The 21,171-nt window shown below is 38.8% G+C and overlaps 1 protein-coding gene across 3 annotated transcripts in view; it reads right to left on the bottom strand.

Annotated features, from left to right (window-relative positions):
* draxina (dorsal inhibitory axon guidance protein a) overlaps positions 1–20,747 on the bottom strand; it is a 27,380-nt gene extending 6,633 nt beyond the window's left edge. The window contains exons 1-3 of one of the 3 annotated variants that reach the window (XM_057362687.1): positions 20,620–20,747; positions 7,590–8,104; positions 6,666–6,865 (exon numbers count right to left, since the gene is read on the bottom strand). In XM_057362687.1, the coding sequence (XP_057218670.1) occupies positions 6,666–6,865; positions 7,590–8,058 (669 nt within the window). In that variant the 5' untranslated portion in view covers positions 8,059–8,104; positions 20,620–20,747. The remainder of the gene's footprint in view (positions 1–6,665; positions 6,866–7,589; positions 8,105–20,619) is intronic. The other 2 variants (XM_057362685.1, XM_057362686.1) reach the window with 2 other exon arrangements.
* Positions 20,748–21,171: the final 424 nt, after the last annotated feature.

The raw sequence follows: 21,171 nt of genomic DNA, 5'->3' as shown, positions 1-21,171 counted from the left end.
AATATGTTTATTCTACTATATACTACCCTGTACAATGTCTCTTATATGTTATTATCCCCCATTTTCTGTAAAATAGTCTTTATTTTATATATGCACAATTTAGAATCTTTTAGACTGTAAATCGTATTATATTGTATTGTCATTGTGTTGAATGTCTGTACTAGAAGCTTCCAACACCAAAGAAAATTCCTTGTGTGTGCAAGCACACTTGGCAATAAAGCTCTTCTGATTCTGATTCTGAATTCTCATTTATGAATGAATTACTCTTCCTACATAATTGATGTAGTAAAACACTGATAAAATATGTATTCTAGAGTCTAAAGCCCTATTCGCACAGGATTAGTATTACCTGGGGACCTCTGGTCATTTGTAATAATTGCAGAGATTGTCTGTGATCATGTAGCGCATTCGCACGGGATAAGTGAAGCCTGTGATTTTACTCAAATTTACTGACTTATTTCCCGGATGTGATGGCAAGGCTTTGCATATAGTTTGAATAGCCTATTTTTGTATGGTGTTTAATGATGTATGACCTGTCAGCATTTGAGACCCGCGATCGCGGTGATCTTCCGTCCGGTGCGCGATCACGGGTCTCAAATGCTGACAATGTTAAATCCCCATTCACACAGCCCGCTGATCCCGGAAAATTGCCAAAAAATTGCCAGAGTGCCTTCTGTGTGAACACAAAGGCATCCCGGATAGATCCGAAAAATGATTCTGGAAAGGGGACCTATAACATTAACGGGATCAGTCCCGGAAAGCGCCCTGTGTGAACAAAAGGCAGAAACAATGCCGTAAAAGCCATGTAGTGATGGCACACATCTATAATAAATCGTAAATAATTTGTCTATGAAAACAAATATAGTTAAGCGATTTTTTTTCGTTTGTAAATCAAAAACGACTATTTGTCTTTAGCTTAATCATGGATGAATGCAAGAGTCCTAATCACCAAACATGAGGTCAGATGCGAGAATAGAGTTGTCTGCTTCTAAACGCTGTTTAAACTTGAAATTACTTCTATCAAAAATATTAAAACGAAAATACACAGCGCTTCAATAAACTTGATCGCTTACCAACCTTAAAAACGGCCGTGTGCACCCGTGCTCGTGCTGCTGAGGAGCCCGAGTGTTTCTGCGCAAATTGGAAATATCGCATAAAACATTTGCGAATAAGCACCGTTTCCATCCAACTAGTCAGCCGTCACTGTCCTAATAAACTGCCACTAAATATCAGTAAGAATAGTAAGAGAAGCCACTGAATATTATAATTTTCCTATATAATAATACTTGCGCCAGCAGACGATTACGAAACACAATAAATGCAACATCAGTAGGCTCTGGTTAGTCAGGTTTCGCCGTCTCATAGTGCAGTTACGTGACTTTTTGGAGGAATTTATTCGGCAAATGCGTTTTCATCTCCCATTATTCGCATGAACTCTTTTTCGGAAAATGAAAAACCACCTCAAGCGAGCGTAAAGCTTTTTTTTTGCGAATTAAAGGTTTTTAATTCGAAATTTGGTGTTTCCATCACTCGTTTCTGATGCGAAACTTCAAAATGCGAATAAAACCAGAGTGATGGAAACCCGGTTGTTAACAAACTAACTCCAAACTATTACCCGAACATTTATGTGCTTGTTTTTCTCAACAAAAACATTATAAATATAATTTATAAACATCATGATCATATACCGACCTTAGTGTTTATTTGTGGTTTTTATAGAATTATGTGCAATATGCTTTAGGTCCTATTAGCGGGTTTTTCATTCGATCTGCGTGATCTTATTCCTAAATGGTTACAAAATGTAAATGCTCAAAAACTTTTCTCAAACTTTGTTTTAAAAAACGATTTCACATTAAATTCACATTGTTGTACATCATATTACTGAAAAAATATTATACCGTGCCTTTTGTATTGCATTAGGCTATGTTGCAAAAATACTGGCTCATTTTAACTTCGCAGGATTCCGTTATATTTTTTTATTAAGGTTGTGTAAATTTGCACTGAACAATACTGAACAATTTGCATTTATATGTTTTCATATGACATTTTATATTTAGCTCAATCTCGTTGGGCTATAGCCTACCTTGCGTTCTTGTGCCTCTTCGTTGTTCTGCATTTAGCAATAAAAATATAAATACAAAAGTTTTTTTTAAATTGACGTCTTTGTCATTTGCAAAAGGCAACAATACATGCTACAGAATAATAACCAAAAAAAGAGATTATTAATTAGGCCTAAATAAAATAGGCCTAATTAATAAAGGAAGGCAGTAATAATAACAAACTGCGCTATTTAGCCACCTAAAAACACAAATATCGTTCACAGTTATCAACCCTCATTTCAAGACAAAAAAATGCACATTACACAACTTTGCAGTATTTTACGCCATGTGTCTTTATGGGATCTTCACGGAATGAGTGTGAACGCATGCACAGATTCCAGAAAATCACTGGCAGTGTGAATGAACAAAATCTAACGATCCCTGGACAAATTCCCGGACACATTTTCCGTGTATTTTCTGGGATCTCTATATGAAAAGTGCTTTTACAATCATCTCCAAGATAAATAAATAAACTGAAGACTCCCGGTCAAAACAACAGTTTTGACAATGCGTGGAAATGAATCGCAACCAAATTAATATCAAAACAGCCTCCATTATTAGCAAACGGTGGATAAACCTTGAAAAATGTTATATGAGCGCGCCAAATCACAGAGATGCCGATTCGCACTGGACTAATCCAGTGCGTTATCACAGGACCTCCGTGTTCCTCAAAATATGGTAGGTAATTTGTGGGGGGATTTTTACTTTACAATTTACACACATGGCCGATTCGCACGGGATTAAGATCACAGACAATCTCTGCAATTATTACAAATGACCAGAGGTCCCCAGGTAATACTAATCCCGTGCGAATAGGGCTTTAGACCTTTCCAAAGATATAATGTTTGTCATGATAAGATAAGAATTTACATGCAAAATATTGAAGTTGGCCTCCTGGATATCCATTTTTTGATGCACACTTTTGTCATTTATGAATGAATTACTCTTTCTACATAAATGATTCTATGAAACATTGATGAAATATGAATTCTGAAGTCTCTGACCTTTCCAAAGATATAATGTTTGTCATGATAAGATAAGAATTCACATGCAAAATATTGAAGTAGGCCTCCTGAATATAATTTTTTTGATGTACACTCTTGTCATTTATGAATGAATTACTCTTCGTACATACATTATTCTATAAAACAGTGATGAAATATGTATTCTAGAGTCTTAGACCATTTGCAGCGTGAATGTCATGGGCTCGATTCCCAGGAGACATACTGTTCAAATGTATTTTGTTAAATGTACTGTAAGTATATTTGGATAAAGTGTCCGCCAAAAACAGCAAGTGGGTCTAAAGCCACATGAGGGTACCAATTTGAAATGTTCCTTGAACCTTTCTTACAGTGAAGTGTGCATCTGGCATCACAGGGTGGTGTGTGTCCGGGTGTGTGCCAGCATGCTGCAGAAGCAGTGCTACTGACACAGTACAAGTGAATAACATCGAGGACAGTGATCCACTGGGATATGAATGAGAAGAGCAGAGACAGATCTGTGGAACACACAGCTACAGTATTTGTGTGAGGGGCGTATTTTCCATCACATTTGGAGATTGCACATTGTCTTCAATTCTCGTTAGAATGAAAATGGTTTTCTTTTATATTGAGAAATTAATTCTCTTAGAAGATTGAAGATCAACATCAACAGCTGTGTTTAGAATAATGGCAAACTAAAGACCCTTTTTTGTTGTTGTTACTGATTGAAATTGAATCAGGACTGTCTGTGAGACTTTGCTGTATGTCACTGAGCTCTGATCCGTGGCGTTTGAGTAGCAGCGTGGGAGCTTATGATGGTCTGAATTCTCTGAAGACCCAAGCTTGCAAACCGCATCACAAGCAGTCTGGCCATTGTGCTTACAAATCACTTAATACACACACACGCACGCACGCACGCACGCACGCACGCACGCACGCACGCACGCACGCACGCACACACACACACACACACACACACACACACACACACACACACACGCACGCGCACACACACTTATGCTCATCTAAAGCTATCATGGGCAATTTGTTTCATTCTCATAAGGCAAGGCACTGGAATTCTTTAAACTTGCTAAACTAAATAATTTTTTCTCCTGCTCAATTTTCTGCATTTAACCGAGCCTGTACTTAACAAAAACTTGCTATTTAAATTCTTATTCTTCTTATGTTAATAATTTAGACTGGCTGTTTTTGTGGCTGTGCTTTGGAGATTACGTAGACACACTCCAACAGGACTAAAAGGCTTGGTGCCACTGTGCAAAACCTGCACCCCACTGTGACAGATTCACAAAACAATCTGTGCTGAAATACACTATCATATGATTTTTAGTATTGGGAAACCCCCTTGTAATAAACATGTTTATCTATTCCAGCAATTCTAATCCAAACAAATATTAATGCTATACCCTATTTTGTTTCCATCTTTACTGCATCAGTTTTGGAAGATCCTTTATTTGTTCTGAAATGACAGAACAAAATTGAAAAATCAAATGTGAATTCTTTATATAAGAAACTTATTCAATCCAGAAACAGCTTTTATTGAAATCAAGCTTCGCCTCAGATTTTCTCTTAATATGACATCATAGTTTGATAAAGGAATGTCTCTGCGAAAAAACACCTACACTGTATAAAAAAATCCTGTAAAAAAACTGCAAAATTCCGTCAGCTGGGGCGCTAGAAATATACTATAAGATAACAATTTTTGTAAAGTAAAATGGCATCTTTTTTATTATGTTATTTTACCTGACTTGTAACTTTTGCAGTATATTTCTGTCATTTGAGATTCTTTTACTGTATTATAAGTAACAATTCTGTAAAATAATAGAGTAAAATTACATAAAATTAAAGTTTCTTACAGTCTACTTCTACATTATAGAATGTCCATCAATCCTCACATGTATAAGTTGCAAACACAGGATCAACGCTCAAGCAACAAAATGATATTGACCTTGTGCAGTGTCTTTGCATTGTGATGCACTGGAAAACACAGTTGAAGCGAGGTTTCCAACCGCGACAATGTTTGTTTGTTTGCTGTTTTTTCCGAGCGGATTCATTTTTAGAAAAGACAAACTCCACAAAGAGACTAAATAAAAGATGATGGTGGCGAATATGGTGAAAATATTGGATCACAACATGCAAATGTCAGAATCGTAATGTTTTACCATGTTTACCATATTACTTTGTCTGGTAATTTTATTGTCGTTTGATCGTGCTGATATATTTTTCAGAAAAGAGTCTCAATACAAGCACTAATTGATAGTAAAGTCATGTCGGAATGATCGCATTTACCAAATGAGGGCGCGGAACGCTCTCGCAATGTCAGTGCAACCAATCTGAGCCTGAGTGTCCAAGGAGCATGTCAATTAAAGAATCATTTCTGAGGCTAATTGGTATTGATTGTAATAATACAATCTGACTGTTCAATTTGGTTTGTAAAGATTATGTGTGCTGTTGGTAAGGAAAGATGAAGCTTGCTTGTTTTGTATATGCAAACTTGTTAGCCAATCACAGCAGTGGGCGTTCAAATCTTCATCTTAAATGTAAAATCGTGTATTACTTCTAAATTATGATTTTTCTTATGTACAAATCTTGTTTACGTTATAAGTGGACCTCAGAGAACATTATTAAAAAATAAAGTAAATGAGACCTGTAGCCTACACAATGCTAAAATCAAGTAGACATAAAAATGTAAAAATGTACATTGATAAGGTTGATTTAAAAACGAATGCAATAACTATTTTATAACTCCCAGCCCAATCAGACTTTATTCATCTGTGTCGATTATCTCAAACAGCGTAAAATATATCATCTCTAATCATAGCGGCCTGTCTACCTCAGCTGTTCATTTCAGCATCATTAAAACACAATGTCTCAAGTGCTGTTTTTTGCTTGGGGAAACGCAAATCTACTTGTTTTATTATTGTAAGTATCCAGGCCAGTAATGCCTCCCAAGTGATTTAGAAAAAAAACAAGGAGCTGTAGAAAGATATCTAGGGAGGAGTATGAGGAGAACAGATGGCTTGGAGAGAGAGGAGCAGGAGGATGGGCGAGCAACATCTCACCCCACACTCGAGCTGGTGACAGCTCCCCTCCTCCACGGTGAAGTGGGAGCTGGGTAATTTAACACGCATAGGATCCGGCCCAGGGCGGCGTTCAGTAATAAGTGCGGCACAGGTAAATAAATCTGTGTGATGAAGCGGCGCGTGCCGCCAGGATGACAAGTATATACGCTGCTGGCTCCGCAGTTTGGTATCTGTGTCAGCCGGGGCGTTTGGCTAAAATGAAGATGTTCATTTTCAGATCTTACAAGAAAATGGAAAAAGACTCAAGGCGGTTTAACGTTAAGTCGATGACAGCAAAACGCCCAAAGCTATTGACTGACTGTTCTGGCAATGTATTCAGACCGGTGAGAGTTGTACAAGCAACAAATCTTGTTAACAAAAATAAATCCAGCCACTTTACTGTATATTGTAAGATATGTGAAAGAAATGAACAGATCAGTACCAGTAAACACTCTGAATGACACAATAGACCTTCATATTCAAGGCCGCTCTTTTTGGACAGGTACCTGGGGTTTGGTGGAGGCCGGAGGCGGCGTTGGGGGATGCTCGTGTATTGCCGTGGTTACCAGGATGGGGGACATGGGGAAGAGAGATTCGGTGGGCGGGGCATTGTCGTGATTGGGCAGGGACGTGTCGGGCCCATCCTCAAATGCATTCATGTCCTTCAACAAGGAGTCTAATTGTGGCTCAGGGTCAAAGAAACCCCCTAGGACAGAATAAGAGAGAGAGAATGTGATTAGTTCTGAATAAATGTAGAATGCTTGATAAACATCTCAAATGCTTCTTACAGATGTATAAATAAATACACTGCTACTTTACCATAGATATCCCCTAAAATACACATTTTGGGTCATATTATGCATTGCTTATCATTATTTCAAAGAAAAGGGTCAAACTTCACCAGTGAACAACTTATACCTACAGTTAGGTTTGGCTCCATTCTGATGTGAAGCACCCAATACCATTTTTCATTCGTAAAGGTGTCACATAATGGATGTTAAATGGGTTGTGAATATCATTATATGTGCAATTAAAAAATACATAACAGGGTAAAAAATGGACAGAACCAACCACTGAGTAATAAATTAACCTAAAAAATAAGTTTTCTAGATTAAAATAAACTGTGGTTGGGATTGTCCAACCAAGGGTACAACACAGCATTTTAGTGAACTTGGTTCACACCACTGATAACTATATTATCACTTAAATCAATGGCCAATAACATTGTTCAAAATCTCTATATGATTGTGGAACGCAAAATATGATATTTTGAGAAATGTCCAAGAGGTTCTTTGGTGTCCTAGAGAAAACAGAAAGTCATACAGGTTTGAAATGACATGAGGGTGAGTAAATTATGACAGAATTTTCATTTTGGGGTAAACTATCCTTTTACACCCGGCTCAAAGAATAGGGTCTGGATGTCTTAGTACCTTTAGGTCGCCCTTTGTCTTTCCTGCCTCCATGCTTTCTGTGTTCAGTGAGATGTCCGTATCTCCTGCCTTTCCGTGTGAACTCCCCTTCTGGTGGAGGACTTCCCCTCCGCATATGGGCGGGACTCCTGCCCTCATCATGACCGCCCGTCTTCATCCAGCTCCCAGGCCCCATCTCCAGCCTCACAGGGCTCAGACCCTCAAGACTCGGCCCGTCATCTTCCGACCGGGCCACAGGCCTCCGGGTGAGCGGCCCAGCACTGTCCTCATCCTCACGTGACCCATGTCTCCTTCTGTGGCTGCCGAATGTCAGCCCAGTTTCAGGGTCTCGTATGGAATCTGTGCTTGTGGTGGAAGACCCCATCTGACTCCATTTGGCATTTTCAGATGGGACCTCAGAACTGTGCGAGGTGTGGGAGAGCGTGATGAGGAACAGGGTGAAAAGGAGACATCGGCCAGGAGCTACCATCTTCGAACACAGCGCCACCTGCTGGTTAGGAGGAGAGCAGGTTAGCCTGGAAACAGAAAGCAGAGAGACAAGCATACTTTAGTGTTTCACCACAAGCCATTCTAACTCATTTTGGATGTTGACCAATAACACTCAAATAAAAATGTGAATATTTGTATATTTTTATGACATAAGTGTTTAAAAATGTAAACAAGCCTAAGAAATCATGACACCTCAAACCAGAGCATTATCCGGCAGCCACAAACATTTTAATATTTAAATAACAATTTGCTTTGCTTTGCTTTGACATGAAAAAACAAGAGCTCAAAGGCAGCCTAAATGTGTGGAGAAAACTTGCCAGACTAAATGTCACATCTGGATCCCCACTGGGCCCGAATAAGAGGATCCAAAGAGAGGAATCTGTCCTCAGGTGCCAAATCAAAGTGGAGCTGATGAGAAGGTTCTCAACATGCATCTCACCATGCAAATCGGTGACATGGGTCTCACTTTGATCACACTTGGTCTCCTCTCATCCTCAGTAAATCTGTCCTCCTGATTCTGTCTTTGGTCCCTGAAAGCTGTTCGAACTGGCATCAATCCCTGCGTTCACACAGCGAGCGGGACCTGAGCCACTGAAACCGTTTAACTTTAAGATGGTGTGTTTTATTTATGAAGATTTGTTTGCAAAGCCTTCGAGTCTTGTCAGAATGTTTTTTTTGGGGGGGGGAATAAATGCATGTCAACCAGAACGTTGTATTAATAGCTCTGGGTTTTCTTTGCATGTCTTTGGCCAGTTTTCATTGCATACAGAATGCAGCTTGTGTGCTGGTGTTAATGTAATGTTTAATGCCGTCACAGAATATATTGAAACAGAGTGACAAAATTCATTCAGTCAGTTTAACAGTCTGTGACCAAACCGCATTGTCTGTATAGCTGTAAGAAAATCATTACATACAGTAAAGCATCAGTTATAAGCCATTGTGTGTCTTTTTGTGTTAGTTCTAAAAATCTGCCTCAATAATTGAAAAAGAAACTTGTTAACTTTCATCATAAACGTCATAATTTCTATGTCCAAACTTTCTCAGAAACACTTCAGGGCAGCATGAAGTTTACTCCAAGGCCAATTTAGAAACCGAACAAATGTCTTTTCACACTTCAAAACTGGAATATCTCATGCCTCTTTATACATGCAGTATTTTTCCCCAAAATAATTTACTGGCTCAGAAAATATCTTAAAATATACCTATGTTAACTTAATAAAATCTTTTAAAATAATTTAAGAGATTTTTCAGTGGGACATACAGTATTCAGAAATGACTGAAAAATCCTCAAAATTTCTCTAAAATTTACATATTTTATTTTATTTAAAAAAAACTATTTAATTAACAAATTATATTTTTAATATAACTTAAATGAATAGTTCACCCACAAAAGGTCTCATTTACATAGCCATTTTTATTCCTACTATGGAAAGTCAATGGGGACTTTTTTTGGTGAACTATTCCTTTAATATTTTTTTGGCGAATTCTAATAGAAATATATGAATTATATTTGAAATATTTGAATGGCTTAGATTTACTTATTTTTTTACTTACACTTCCTCAATTTTAAGGGATAGTCCACCCAAAAATGAAAATTCTGTCACCATTTACTCACCCTCAGGTTGTTTCAAACCTGTATAAATTACTTGTGTTTCGTTAAACACGAAGAAAGATATTTGAAAGAATGTTACCAATATTCAGTTCTGGGACATCATCCACTACCATAGTAGAAAAAATATATATATATACAGTATATATCACAAAATGAAATACTTTGAAGAATTTAGGAAAACAAACCGTTCTGGAGCACCTTTGACTATACCATTACATTTTTCCAACTATGGTAGTCAATGATGTTTCAGACCTGAAAATTGCTAACATTCTTCCAAATATATATATATAAGTAAATTACAGTTAAACCTTTTAGAGTGTATCTCACAATTCACATGGGCTTTCTGAATAAATAACCATTCCAATCTGTACAGCCTCTGTACGTCTTGCAAAAGTTCCCCAAACCCTTAAGATGTGTGAAGAAGAATTATCAGTGGAGAACATGAATGCTGTTGTTGCTGGAGAGCATTAAGAAGATAAAACTCAGATTGCAGCTCTATCACTCACTATTATTGCCTTTTAATTGGTATCAGAGCACTGTGATTCAGGTAATGATTCAAGCTCACTGCAATAAAACAGAATTTAACAAGGAGAAGGGCCTGGTGAAACCCCTGATAGCAAGGAGAGTTTGATACGTGATGTTTTATATTGAGCACCTGTCTTGGGATGTTATGACACATAAATGCACTCAGGTTTCAATGAAACTAAAGGCCACGCAGTGACAGTCGTCGTTTTGTGTAGCTAATTGTTATGCACAGTGCGTTTCGGTTTAAATCCGTTTAATAAAGCCTATAAAAATGAATATTTCAGCACTTTCAACACTTTACACTAAGGTTGTATTAATGCATTAGTTAAAATCAAAATAACAATGACCGAAACTGAGTGTATTCTATGTATTTTAGGGAAAGATTTTGTTGTGTTATCCAGCTAAAAGAGTGCAATTTTCTAGCAAGCTTCATCTTTCCTTACCAACAGCACACATAATCTTTACAAACCAAATTGAACAGTCAGATTGTATTATTACAATCAATACCAATTAGCCTCAGAAATGATTCTTTAATTGACATGCTCCTTGGACACTCAGGCTCAGATTGGTTGCACTGACATTGCATTTGGTAAATGCGATCATTCCGACATGACTTTAGTATCAATTAGTGCTTGTATTGAGTTATTGCCTTCGCTTATATGGGCTAAGGGTTGTGTTTGCATTGTGTTGAGGTCAGCATCAGAATATTTAAGACTTTCTGCGCATGCCAAGAGGTAGTTCATCACCCTGGCAACCCGTCCGGGCAGCCGCTCTGCTCCGTGAAGACGGCGGCGTATGGTAAATCAATGGAGATGGGTTATTGAGCTACTGCTCGCGCGTGGGTCGATAGTTGGACCGACCTTATCTCGGCCGCAAACACACCTCAGACCCTGCAGAGATTGTAGTTTTGGGTTGCTTTTACTGCGGGCTGTTAAAGAGCTCGTCCACATAGGCTAAGTGACGGAAATTGCATATGAGACCGGAGAGCGAAACTGCTGCCAAAGGAAATTTGTATCGAGATTGCAGGCGCTTCATTTGGGAGTACACGCTGACAGCTTCTCGCTGTATGAATGAGTTCTACGTGCCGGATGCTTTTCACAACCGGAGGGAGTTCGGAGCGACCGCTGAGCTTTAGTCTTGACACAATTGCTGGTCTCTATTCAGTGGGCGCACTCCACCGTAGACTTTGTTAGCATGACGAGCGTGTTAGTAGGTATCGCTCATTTACATCACAGCAACAACATTTAAAACAAAATAGTAATAAACAGCCATCCAGTGACTAAAAGCAAGAAAACTTCCAAGAATCAGTTCATAAAAACTGTGTGATATCACTTCACGCTGATTCAACACAAACTGCTGTTAGTATGCTGTCATGTGACTAGCAGGTGCACTTTGAGGGAACGAGAAGATGAAATGAAGTTTTTGGGGCCATCCATCCTACTGGGCCCGGTAGGACATCGACCACAAAGACCACACACCAAATAGCCTAAACAGAAGCCACATATACAACGTGAGGTATGAGAGCCCCAGCATTTTCAAAAGTGAGATGTTGACTGTAAAATGACGAGGGGAAAGATGTTGGGGGCTGGGAACCTTTCCAATCTATTCAATGCATGATTTATAAAGATGCCGGGCTGTGCAAAATCAATAATACAGCCATTAGTTAAGAAATGTTTTATAGTTGTATTATACCAAAAATACTGGTTCTATACAAAATCTTAATGTGCCCATGTGCTCCCAGACTCTTTGTTCTTCGACTTGAACACGAAAGAAGATATTTTGAGAACTGTCTCAGTGGTTTTGTGTCCATTCAATGGATGTCAATGGAGTCCAATGTTGTTTGGTTACCGACATTCTTCAAAATATCTTCTTTTGTGTTCTGCAGATGAAAGAAAGTCATACAGGTTTGAAAAGACATTCGGGTGAGTAAATTATGAAAGCACTTTTATTTTGAGGTGAACTATCCCTTCAATGGTGAATTGTAGAAAATGACTATATAACTAGACGTCTTGCTTTTCTAGAATGGTCTGGAAGTATACATTTCTATGCATAAGGTGTTCTGGGTGGTTGCTTTCATATCTGTCTTATGTTTTGTAGTTCGTGTCTTTTAAATTGAATGTTGTATTTTTTTGTGTTTCCCCTCATTAGCTTGTGTATACTGCTATGATGAGTATTTATCCTGTGTTTCTTGTTTCACATGTGATTATGTATCACGTCATGGATTTACGTTTGGATTTATTAAACACATCTGCATTTTGGTCCTGTCTTTTTTTTTAGTACAGTTTTGTAGTGCCCCAAAATCTCTATGGTACTATATTATATATATATACTATATTTATGCTTTACAATAATTATAGTATGCAGGGACGGATTATGATTTCAAACGGCCCCCCTCCCACAATTCTTCTGTTCTTTCCCTTAGCTGCGCATTTACAGCTATAGAAAGTGAAAGTTAAGATGATAATGAATATTGAAGCCGTTCTCGCTCTGCGTCAAATGCCTGCGCTACGCTAAACATAACCTGTACAGGGTTTATAGAAGTCTAAATTTAGCTACACAGCGAAAAATCAACAATGGACCAAATTAAGGCGTATGAAACACACGTCTTTAATATTTAAATCAATTTACACGTATTTAATGCATCACATAAATAAAAAATGGTTTCTCACCATAAAATGCCCATGTGGCACATGTCTGTAAACATCAGATCATCAAGCAAAAGCAATTTTCAGAAAATGCTATTTAAATGTGCGTTAAAGTCAATTTTTAATAAGTTAAATTTAATTCAATGAGTTAAAGTAACATAAAACAAATGTTGCCAACTTGCCATGTTTTGTTGATCATTTCATTTTTTACAGGGTATCCATAGAGGCCTTGTATAGGCTATGGCACCCATATATTAAACATAGATAAACATTTGTTTTCATTGTTGTTGAGTTCTCTGTACCAAACTGGATGGCGCAACCTTGAAGCCCCCTGGGCACTGGCCCCATTGGCCCGGTCAGTAATCCATCCCTGATTGTATGTACCAGATACAACACACTGATAGAATTTTTGATTTCCATTCCCATTCATGAACTCAAATATGTCTCCTAAAATCGCATTTTACTAAGCGAAACTCCTCTGCACCATCACAAGAGACAAATGCCAAACACATGCCTGAATCTAAAACGCATTCATCTGAGACCCAGCGACTAGCTGATAACAAACAGAGCTCTCGGTGGATTCATGCTGTAGCGCTTCTGGCCTTTGAAAGAGCAACAGCAGGCAAGTTTAGATTATATATGATATTCCACAAAGAGTCACAGCATGGAGCTGAGGTTGTCGCTAAAATTCAGCGAAGTAAAGAGAGATCGGCGAGAGAATGAAAGGAAGACAGAGAGAGAAAGAGACAGCGAGGCAGAGGAGTTACCACACAGGGTACGTGTGCACGCAATGTGGTGTTCAGACACTTAAGATCCCACTACTGTGTGAATAAGTGATAAAAGCCGCCGCGAGCGTGTTGGATGATATTGTGCAGAAGTTTGAAAGGGATGCGAGGCTCACTAATGAACTCGGTGACATCTCAAGAGAAGAGCTCGAGCTTCCACTGTGAGGTCTTCAGCATCTCCACCTGCTGAGATCTGGGCCTCCGTGAGCCATCTGTTACACCCCTGCTATCCAGAACGCACAACAAAAAAACCTTTTCAAAAGATGAAAGGGTAACGCTTTTTCTGCATCTCTACTTCCTCATCTGGAAGATCTAAGGAGGTTATAACTCCGCGAGAGCTTTCTGATTGTGAATGAGGTGATTATAGACCGCATGCGGCTCGTGGAAAACTTTTTCTCGTTCATTGCTGGCCAACGCTAATTAGTTTCTATTCTGGGATGCGTATGTAGGTCTATCTTTGAGTTTGCAGAATGTAAATGTTTAGGGTTTGGTGTGTACAGGAGATGCTTTAATAGTGATGTAGCAGCAGTTGGCTGGACTCTGAATGACATAAGGGGACGCTGCCCACAGCAGAGGGTCGATTTCACACCCAACAAATCTGCCAAACCGCACGGACAAGCATGACCATTGAGGAAGGGGCGTCTTTATATAAGATCCCTGCTTTCTTACAAAATCCAGCGAGCTGAAAGGGAAACTCATAAGTCACCATTTACATAGACAACTTTGTGTGACTGTGTCAAGTGCACAGTAGAGTCAACTCTCAATGGATTACCTTAAAAGAGCATCACCTTAACATTACAATGACTACGTTTACATGCGCATCAATAATGCGATAATTTCCAATGATCAGAGTAAGGACTTAATCGCAGTAACATGTTTACATCCCTGTTGAAAAAACCAGCATATGCTGGTTTGGTATGTTTTGATGCTGATTTAAGCTGGTCATGTGCTGGTTTAAGATGGTCCTTAGCTGGTCATGTGCTGGTCCATAGCTGGTTTAAAATGGTCAATCCAGCATCAAAACATACCTAACCCAGCATATGCTGGTTTTTTCAACAGGGATAACATGGGAACACCTCTTTGCTCCCGTTTACATGGAAGTTTTATTAGTCTGATTATTTGCTATAATACACAGCACAAATGATGATCTCAGATACAGTAGGTGCGTGTTACTGGCTATCGTTTTAGCATATTTGCGTCAAATGCAAAACACCATTATGTGGACGTATTTTATGGTTATTCAGCGCCGGGATGAATATAGAAATATAATGGAAAACATTGTCACCGCAACGGTGGTGTACGCTGTCATCGCGTTCGTGTTGTTTCTGTAAGAAAAAAAGGTGCAGAGAATGCTGACAGCGATGTGTGTTGACAGTAAAACTTCAGACTGTCATGTTTATTGTTTACCATCAATTTGCGCTTAAGATGCATGACAGAAGCATATGCGCAATTTGATCAGAGCAGGATAAATGCGATTAAGGTGTTTACATGCCTTCATATTGCGATTAAAACCGGCGTACGCCACATATGTTACTTCGATTATGCTTACTGCGATTATGAGCTTAATTGCATTATTTAAATCGAATGATTGCGTTTACATGAGGTAAGGTGTAGTCGCAGTATTGCCAAAATCCTATTATAATCGCATTATGATGTCATGGTTCTGCCCCACCTTGTCTTGCTTTTCTTGACCTAGTGGCAGAACCATGATAGAACCTCTTGTTTTATGTGGAGAGAGTCATTTTGACCCTGTCGGCCTTCGATACTCTCTCCGGTCCTTGTCTGTGTTCCCGCCCTTTTGTATCTCTCGTTACTGGTTGTTTATTAGTTCATGCCCCACACCTGTTCCCCTTTGATTTGTCCCTTTATTTAATGCCCCTGTGTTCTCTGTCTTGTGTTGGTTCATTGTACTCTGTCGTGTTTCGTGTGGGTGAGTTCTTGTCCTGTTAAGTGTAGCTTAGTCCTGTGTAATATGTTGTTATTGTTATTTTTAGTCTTGTTTAGTGTAGTTAGTCTTTGTTCTTATTATACCCTTGTTTTCCCCCTCGTGGGTTTTTGTTTTGTGTTTTATTATTTATTAAAAAGCCTTGTTTAACCCCTTACCCGCTGTCTGCGTCTGGGTCCTCTCTCCTTGTCTCACCTTACCCGAGAACCGTGACATATGAGGGTGCACGTAGTCATTAGTCCCTTTCACACATACAGTCTTTACTGGTAAATTGACAGAATGCCGCTGCTTGTATGAAGAGCACATTTGTGTATTTACCATAAATTTACCAGAATGACTTTACCAGTAATTTACCAGCATTGCTGTATGAAAAGGGCTATTATTGTCACTGCCCTGTTGACATAACCTGCCTTCTTTTTGGCACTGCCCTTCTTTTGGAGGTTTGCCTTAAATATTGCCTATTTACGCAGTCTATTATGTCTTGGAACAGAGGCAAGATGTTTCCCAAATGTATGAAAGACCTGGTCCAAAACAGAGCTGCTTTGCTGCCTTCTGCCTATAGGCAACTGGTTTCTATTGCAGAGATGGAACCTCAAAAGTGAGTGATTTAGGATGTTTTACATAGCCAGCAACCCTTTTTAGAGTCAACATGATTGCCTACAGCTAAAAATACAAACCACAAACAATATCGGGTAAAACTGCAAAATTTGTTTAGATTTGAGTTGGTTATTTCTGCAGAAAAATGAACACACAAACAAACATTTTTTTGTGTGAATATTTGCTTGATGTCTGTTCTGTGCATGTTGAACAAAAATGTGTTTGTACATAGTCCTGGCAAGAAGAAGAAAACAATCCACACAAAATCATTACACTCTCTTCTCTATCTGGGAACAACGGAACTGCAAATGTCGCGACTGGCCAATCAGAATCAAGCATTCCAACGAGCCGTGTAATGAATATAGAACTGCCCCTCTAACAATTTTTTATTGATATTAAATATCAAAATTTGTTATAGACCACTTTTCTCAAGATCTGGTCTAGATGCGGTTTCAGTTTTTGTCTATTTATTGTTAGTATTAATTTTAAATACATACTGTATGTAATGAAATCTTAGAGATATTTGTTTAACATTTTAAATAGGCTCTGTGCACTATGACATTTTTCTGGTGAAAATGCTCAAAACCTTCGATTACTTCCACCGACCGTAGAGTTCTGTGCTATAGGAACGACACTAAAACAGCCAAAACAGCCACGGCTAACTTTGTTGATGCTTGTTTGCTTTATATACTGTAGATATATTAATTTATGTTTTCTTAATGTTATAACGACATCTAAACTTACAAAAGTATAAATTCAAATATGGTAGAAGAGCACTTCTATAAACCACTGCTGTGTGTCGCAGTGTACAGCATCTTCTAAATTTAACTATTTTCTCAGTAACCCATTTCTCTCCGCTTTAAGTCTCCCCAACCGAACACTGACGAGGGTTCTTGCGTCAAACATGGCAGTAATGCGTGCATAGACCACATTGGTTATAAATATTCTGTTGGTTGTATTTTGTTCAAATGTTTGTGTAACTGAAACAGGAAGTTCTTCTGGACCAGCTTTGAACTAGCATTGTGTCTTTGAATGTGTTTTTAAGCACATGAAGTTTCACCTAGAATTAGGCAAAAACAGGGTATACACTCAAAAAGGATGTGTTAACACATTGTTTGTGTTAGGGCTGTGCACGATTAACCGAGATCACCAATAAATCATGCTGAAATCTATGCAAGGCATCGATAATTTTTTATGCGTAGCTTGTCCGTGAAGCACGGCTCTGGGATCAGAAGGAAATGCTGCTCGATCTAAAAGCAGTGCGAGTTTGAGTCGCTTATAACGTGCATTTAAAAACGCAACACCCGTCAAACATGATCATTATAAATATACTTTAATATCATAAAAATACCTGATGAGGCTTGAGTAACAGTGATAAAAACATGTCCTTAGGCATTTCCTAGAACTACGTGTGTTATGGTCTTCTTCTGCAGTGCGTATTTGGAGTTTCTGCACGAGAGCGCCCTCTGGCTTTCGGGTGCAGCAGCATTTTACCGTACTTTACTCACAAGCAAAATAATACATATTTTGGTTAATCGTGCACAGCCCTAGTACACATTAACACATTATGTGTCGTATTGTGTTGATTTTGTTGTAAATAAACAAAGGGGACAACACAAGTTGAGTTAAAAGTAACACAAAATGTGCTGTCCCAGCAACGTAGACTTTTGAACAGGATTTGCGTCATTGCCTATACTGCATTAAAGCCTTCCCCAAGCAGCTTAGTACATTTTGGAAGAGGTACTAAAATTGAACCGTGACATTAAGTCCAATGGGACTGATTAAAGGATGGGTCAGAATGGTCAATTAGTCAACTAGTCATCCAACAACAGTCACTAACACTAACAGATAGTCAGCATGTTAAAACCCTTTGCATCTCTATATGTTTCCCTTTCAAAGCAATGATGCTAGAGACATCAAAGCACAACTTTTACAACAAATCCACCGTCTTCAACAATAAACCTCAAGAGAATTGCTGTCAGATTTGAGATAAAATGTTCTCTTTAGGCATTTTTGGTCGGTCTCTGATTTTTGTGAGGTCTGTAATAGCTTTGTGCAATCAAGTGTATTTATCTAAACACTTAAACATATATTATTATACTGTATAATATGGCAAATAAAAATAATTAATTAGATAAAGATGAAATTGACAGATTATAAATGTATTACATTTCAACAGATATTGCTATACTTATCACAAATTCTTTTGGCCATGTTAAAGTGATATTTCACACACAAAATGAAAATTCTGTAATCATTTCCTCACCCTCTTGTCATTTCAAACCTGTGACTTTCTTTCTTCTGCAAAACACAAAAGAAGATATTTTGAAGAAAGTTGGTAACCGAACAGCACCGGCCCCCTTGACTTCTATTGTGTGAACACAAAACCAATGCAAGTGAATGTGTGCCAGTTACCAACATTCTTCAAAATATCTTTTTTGTTCTGCGGAAAAAAGAAATTCATTAAAAAAATAATGCTGCCTTGTCACATGATTTGTTCTTAATGTAAGGTTATACAGTCACATTCTGCACCGTTGGAGTGCCGATCCTTATAAGAACATAAAATGTGACCGAGATCAATCAGAGGAAATAAACAAGCGCTTAGCTTTTGCGAATCGAATCTTTTCAATCTTGCTCCACGAATCCGAGATAAGCTTGGAAACATTAAGATTTCAGCCCCCAGCATTAAGAAATCCAAACAAAAGAATGCTTCAAAAGATGGAAATGAACCCATCTACGCAAATGAGAACAGTCACATCTTCGTAACCAGTTTCAGCGATTTCACACCTTGCATTGTTCGTTTCGGCATCTCTAAGAGTGTCAAGGACACAAAGCGGATATAACAACTGCGTAAGTGTTAAAATTGCCATAAGGAGGACCCATCTGGTGCCAAGAGCTGAGGAGGAGATCCCATCTCCAAACGCTGTGGGTACAACGCACGTGGGGCTCCGTCGTAAAATATCACGTTTGTCTCTCAGATTCATAACTGGCACCCTGCGATGTGTCTCCTTGAGCGTCCTGGCAGAATGTTCCTCATCCTCACAGCAGGGGAACCTCCTTCATCCCGTCCCAAAAACACACCGCCGCACAGTCTCCCGGGAGGACTGTGGTCTTTACGTGCACCTCAAGAGGTGTGAAGACAACAATACGAGGTGAACGCGCACCATATGACCCCAACTATAAAAGGAGTCCACAAGGAAACATCTCAAAGCACTTTCCGTACAAGCTAACCGTGAGGGACAATGTCTCATTTGTAAAGCAATAGACCAGCTGTCTCCAGTGCCCCACAAAGACCGGCCTCCAGTTAGCCAGCAGGAGACTGAGGAAGGAGCACAAATCACACAAAGGTCTTTATTGATCTGCTTTGGGGTCTCTTAATAGCCGGAGAGATTGGAGGTGTTTTAGGGATGGTCGACATTTGGAGTGTCGGTACGCTGTTAACAACACCCCGCCCAGACAGAATGAGCAGAAGGTCATTTGACTGTGCCTATTGATGACTTCTTTGACATTCATTCAGCATCGTGTGGCGGTGTAATCGATGTCCTGATACCGGCCGGCCTTATCAATATATGTATCATCTTTGAAACATTCATTGTGAAGGAGTGTGCTCCTATATGTCAAAGCAATATGAGCTTAAAATAGTTGCATGGAAATAAAGAACCGCGTTTTCAAGCTTTGCAACTGAGCGAGTATGAGATTCCTGCCCACATAAAACCACTGATACCAAAACAAAATCTGTATTTGGAAAGATAGCCCTTTCACTGTTATAATACAACACATAAAGACGGCAACATAAATGTCACGTGATTCTGTCTGTAGATAAAAAGTAGTTCTTACACATGCTTCAACGTTGTATAGTCTCCATCACACTCACTAAGTGTTCAATCCATCCTTCACATATCCCAGATGGACCAGTGCATGTATAATAATGATGTGTGGAGAAAAGCGAAGAGCTGCATTTAGTGTCATATTGTAATTCATCTGTCATTGCAGCTTTGATAACGATTGAGCTGTCCCACAAATCAAGACATACAATTATGAACATGAAGGGAAAAGTATATTTCTCCATTGCTCAGAACTGCGTTTGACACACGTATTAAACCGTGAGAAAAAGATATAACAAATAATAAATTATTATTTTTTTTGCCACTATTAGATCAATATCAATGAAGTATTAAGAAATTAAGAGTTTATATCAAAATGCGTTTTGCAATAAGTTTCAAAACCTAATTGTTATCTAGCTGCCTAAGAAATAACTATCGTGCTGTATTTTGGAATCAATAGAGATGAAAAGAAAAGAATGAAGAGGAGAGAGGCAAAAGTTGCGGTTACTTTTTGTCTACTAATCAGTTACGGAACAAAACCAGTCAAGTGACTTGCGCAAACAAACACAATTCATAATTGTATATATGTTTAAAAACAAATAGCTCACCGTGTATGGGTCCGTTAAGCAGGAGAGGCAGATGAGATGCCGTGCTTTCCTCGCGCTCTGAGGAGACTCACGAGAGACGCGTGCGCGCTACCTAAAGCGCGCCGCTGTTAGAGCTGATGTCGTAGTGATGGGGCTGAGAGATCACTTACGTTTTCCGCACAAGCGGAAACAATGAGCAAAACAAAACAAAATGAGCTATGCACCATCTAAATGCCCTCAGAGAAATAACAGGGCCGCAACTTACACGTTAAAGGGAATTTACCCCAAAACGAAAATTCTTTCATCATTTCTTGTTGTTCCAAACAAGCTGGTTTGAGATGATCTTTTACGTCATTATCAGGTCCAAGATGGCTTTTGAAACGATCAGTTGGATCACCTGACCGAGGTCAACCTGCTCAGAGTTTCTTTGGCAATGTTGTGCAGACCTGGTTTCACTCATAACAAACAGTAAGTCCCATAGAAAAACAATAAAGTTCTCAGACTGTCACCTGTTCCATGAGAAAATCATGTTTTACAGAAACCTTTAAAAACCCTCTGGCAGTAACCCACGTT

This window comes from Triplophysa rosa, linkage group LG20, assembly GCF_024868665.1.
Source record: "Triplophysa rosa linkage group LG20, Trosa_1v2, whole genome shotgun sequence".
In the NCBI taxonomy this organism is placed as follows: domain Eukaryota; kingdom Metazoa; phylum Chordata; class Actinopteri; order Cypriniformes; family Nemacheilidae; genus Triplophysa; species Triplophysa rosa.
Note: the sequence above shows the minus strand (reverse complement) of the source record. Positions and strands in the feature narration are given on the sequence as shown.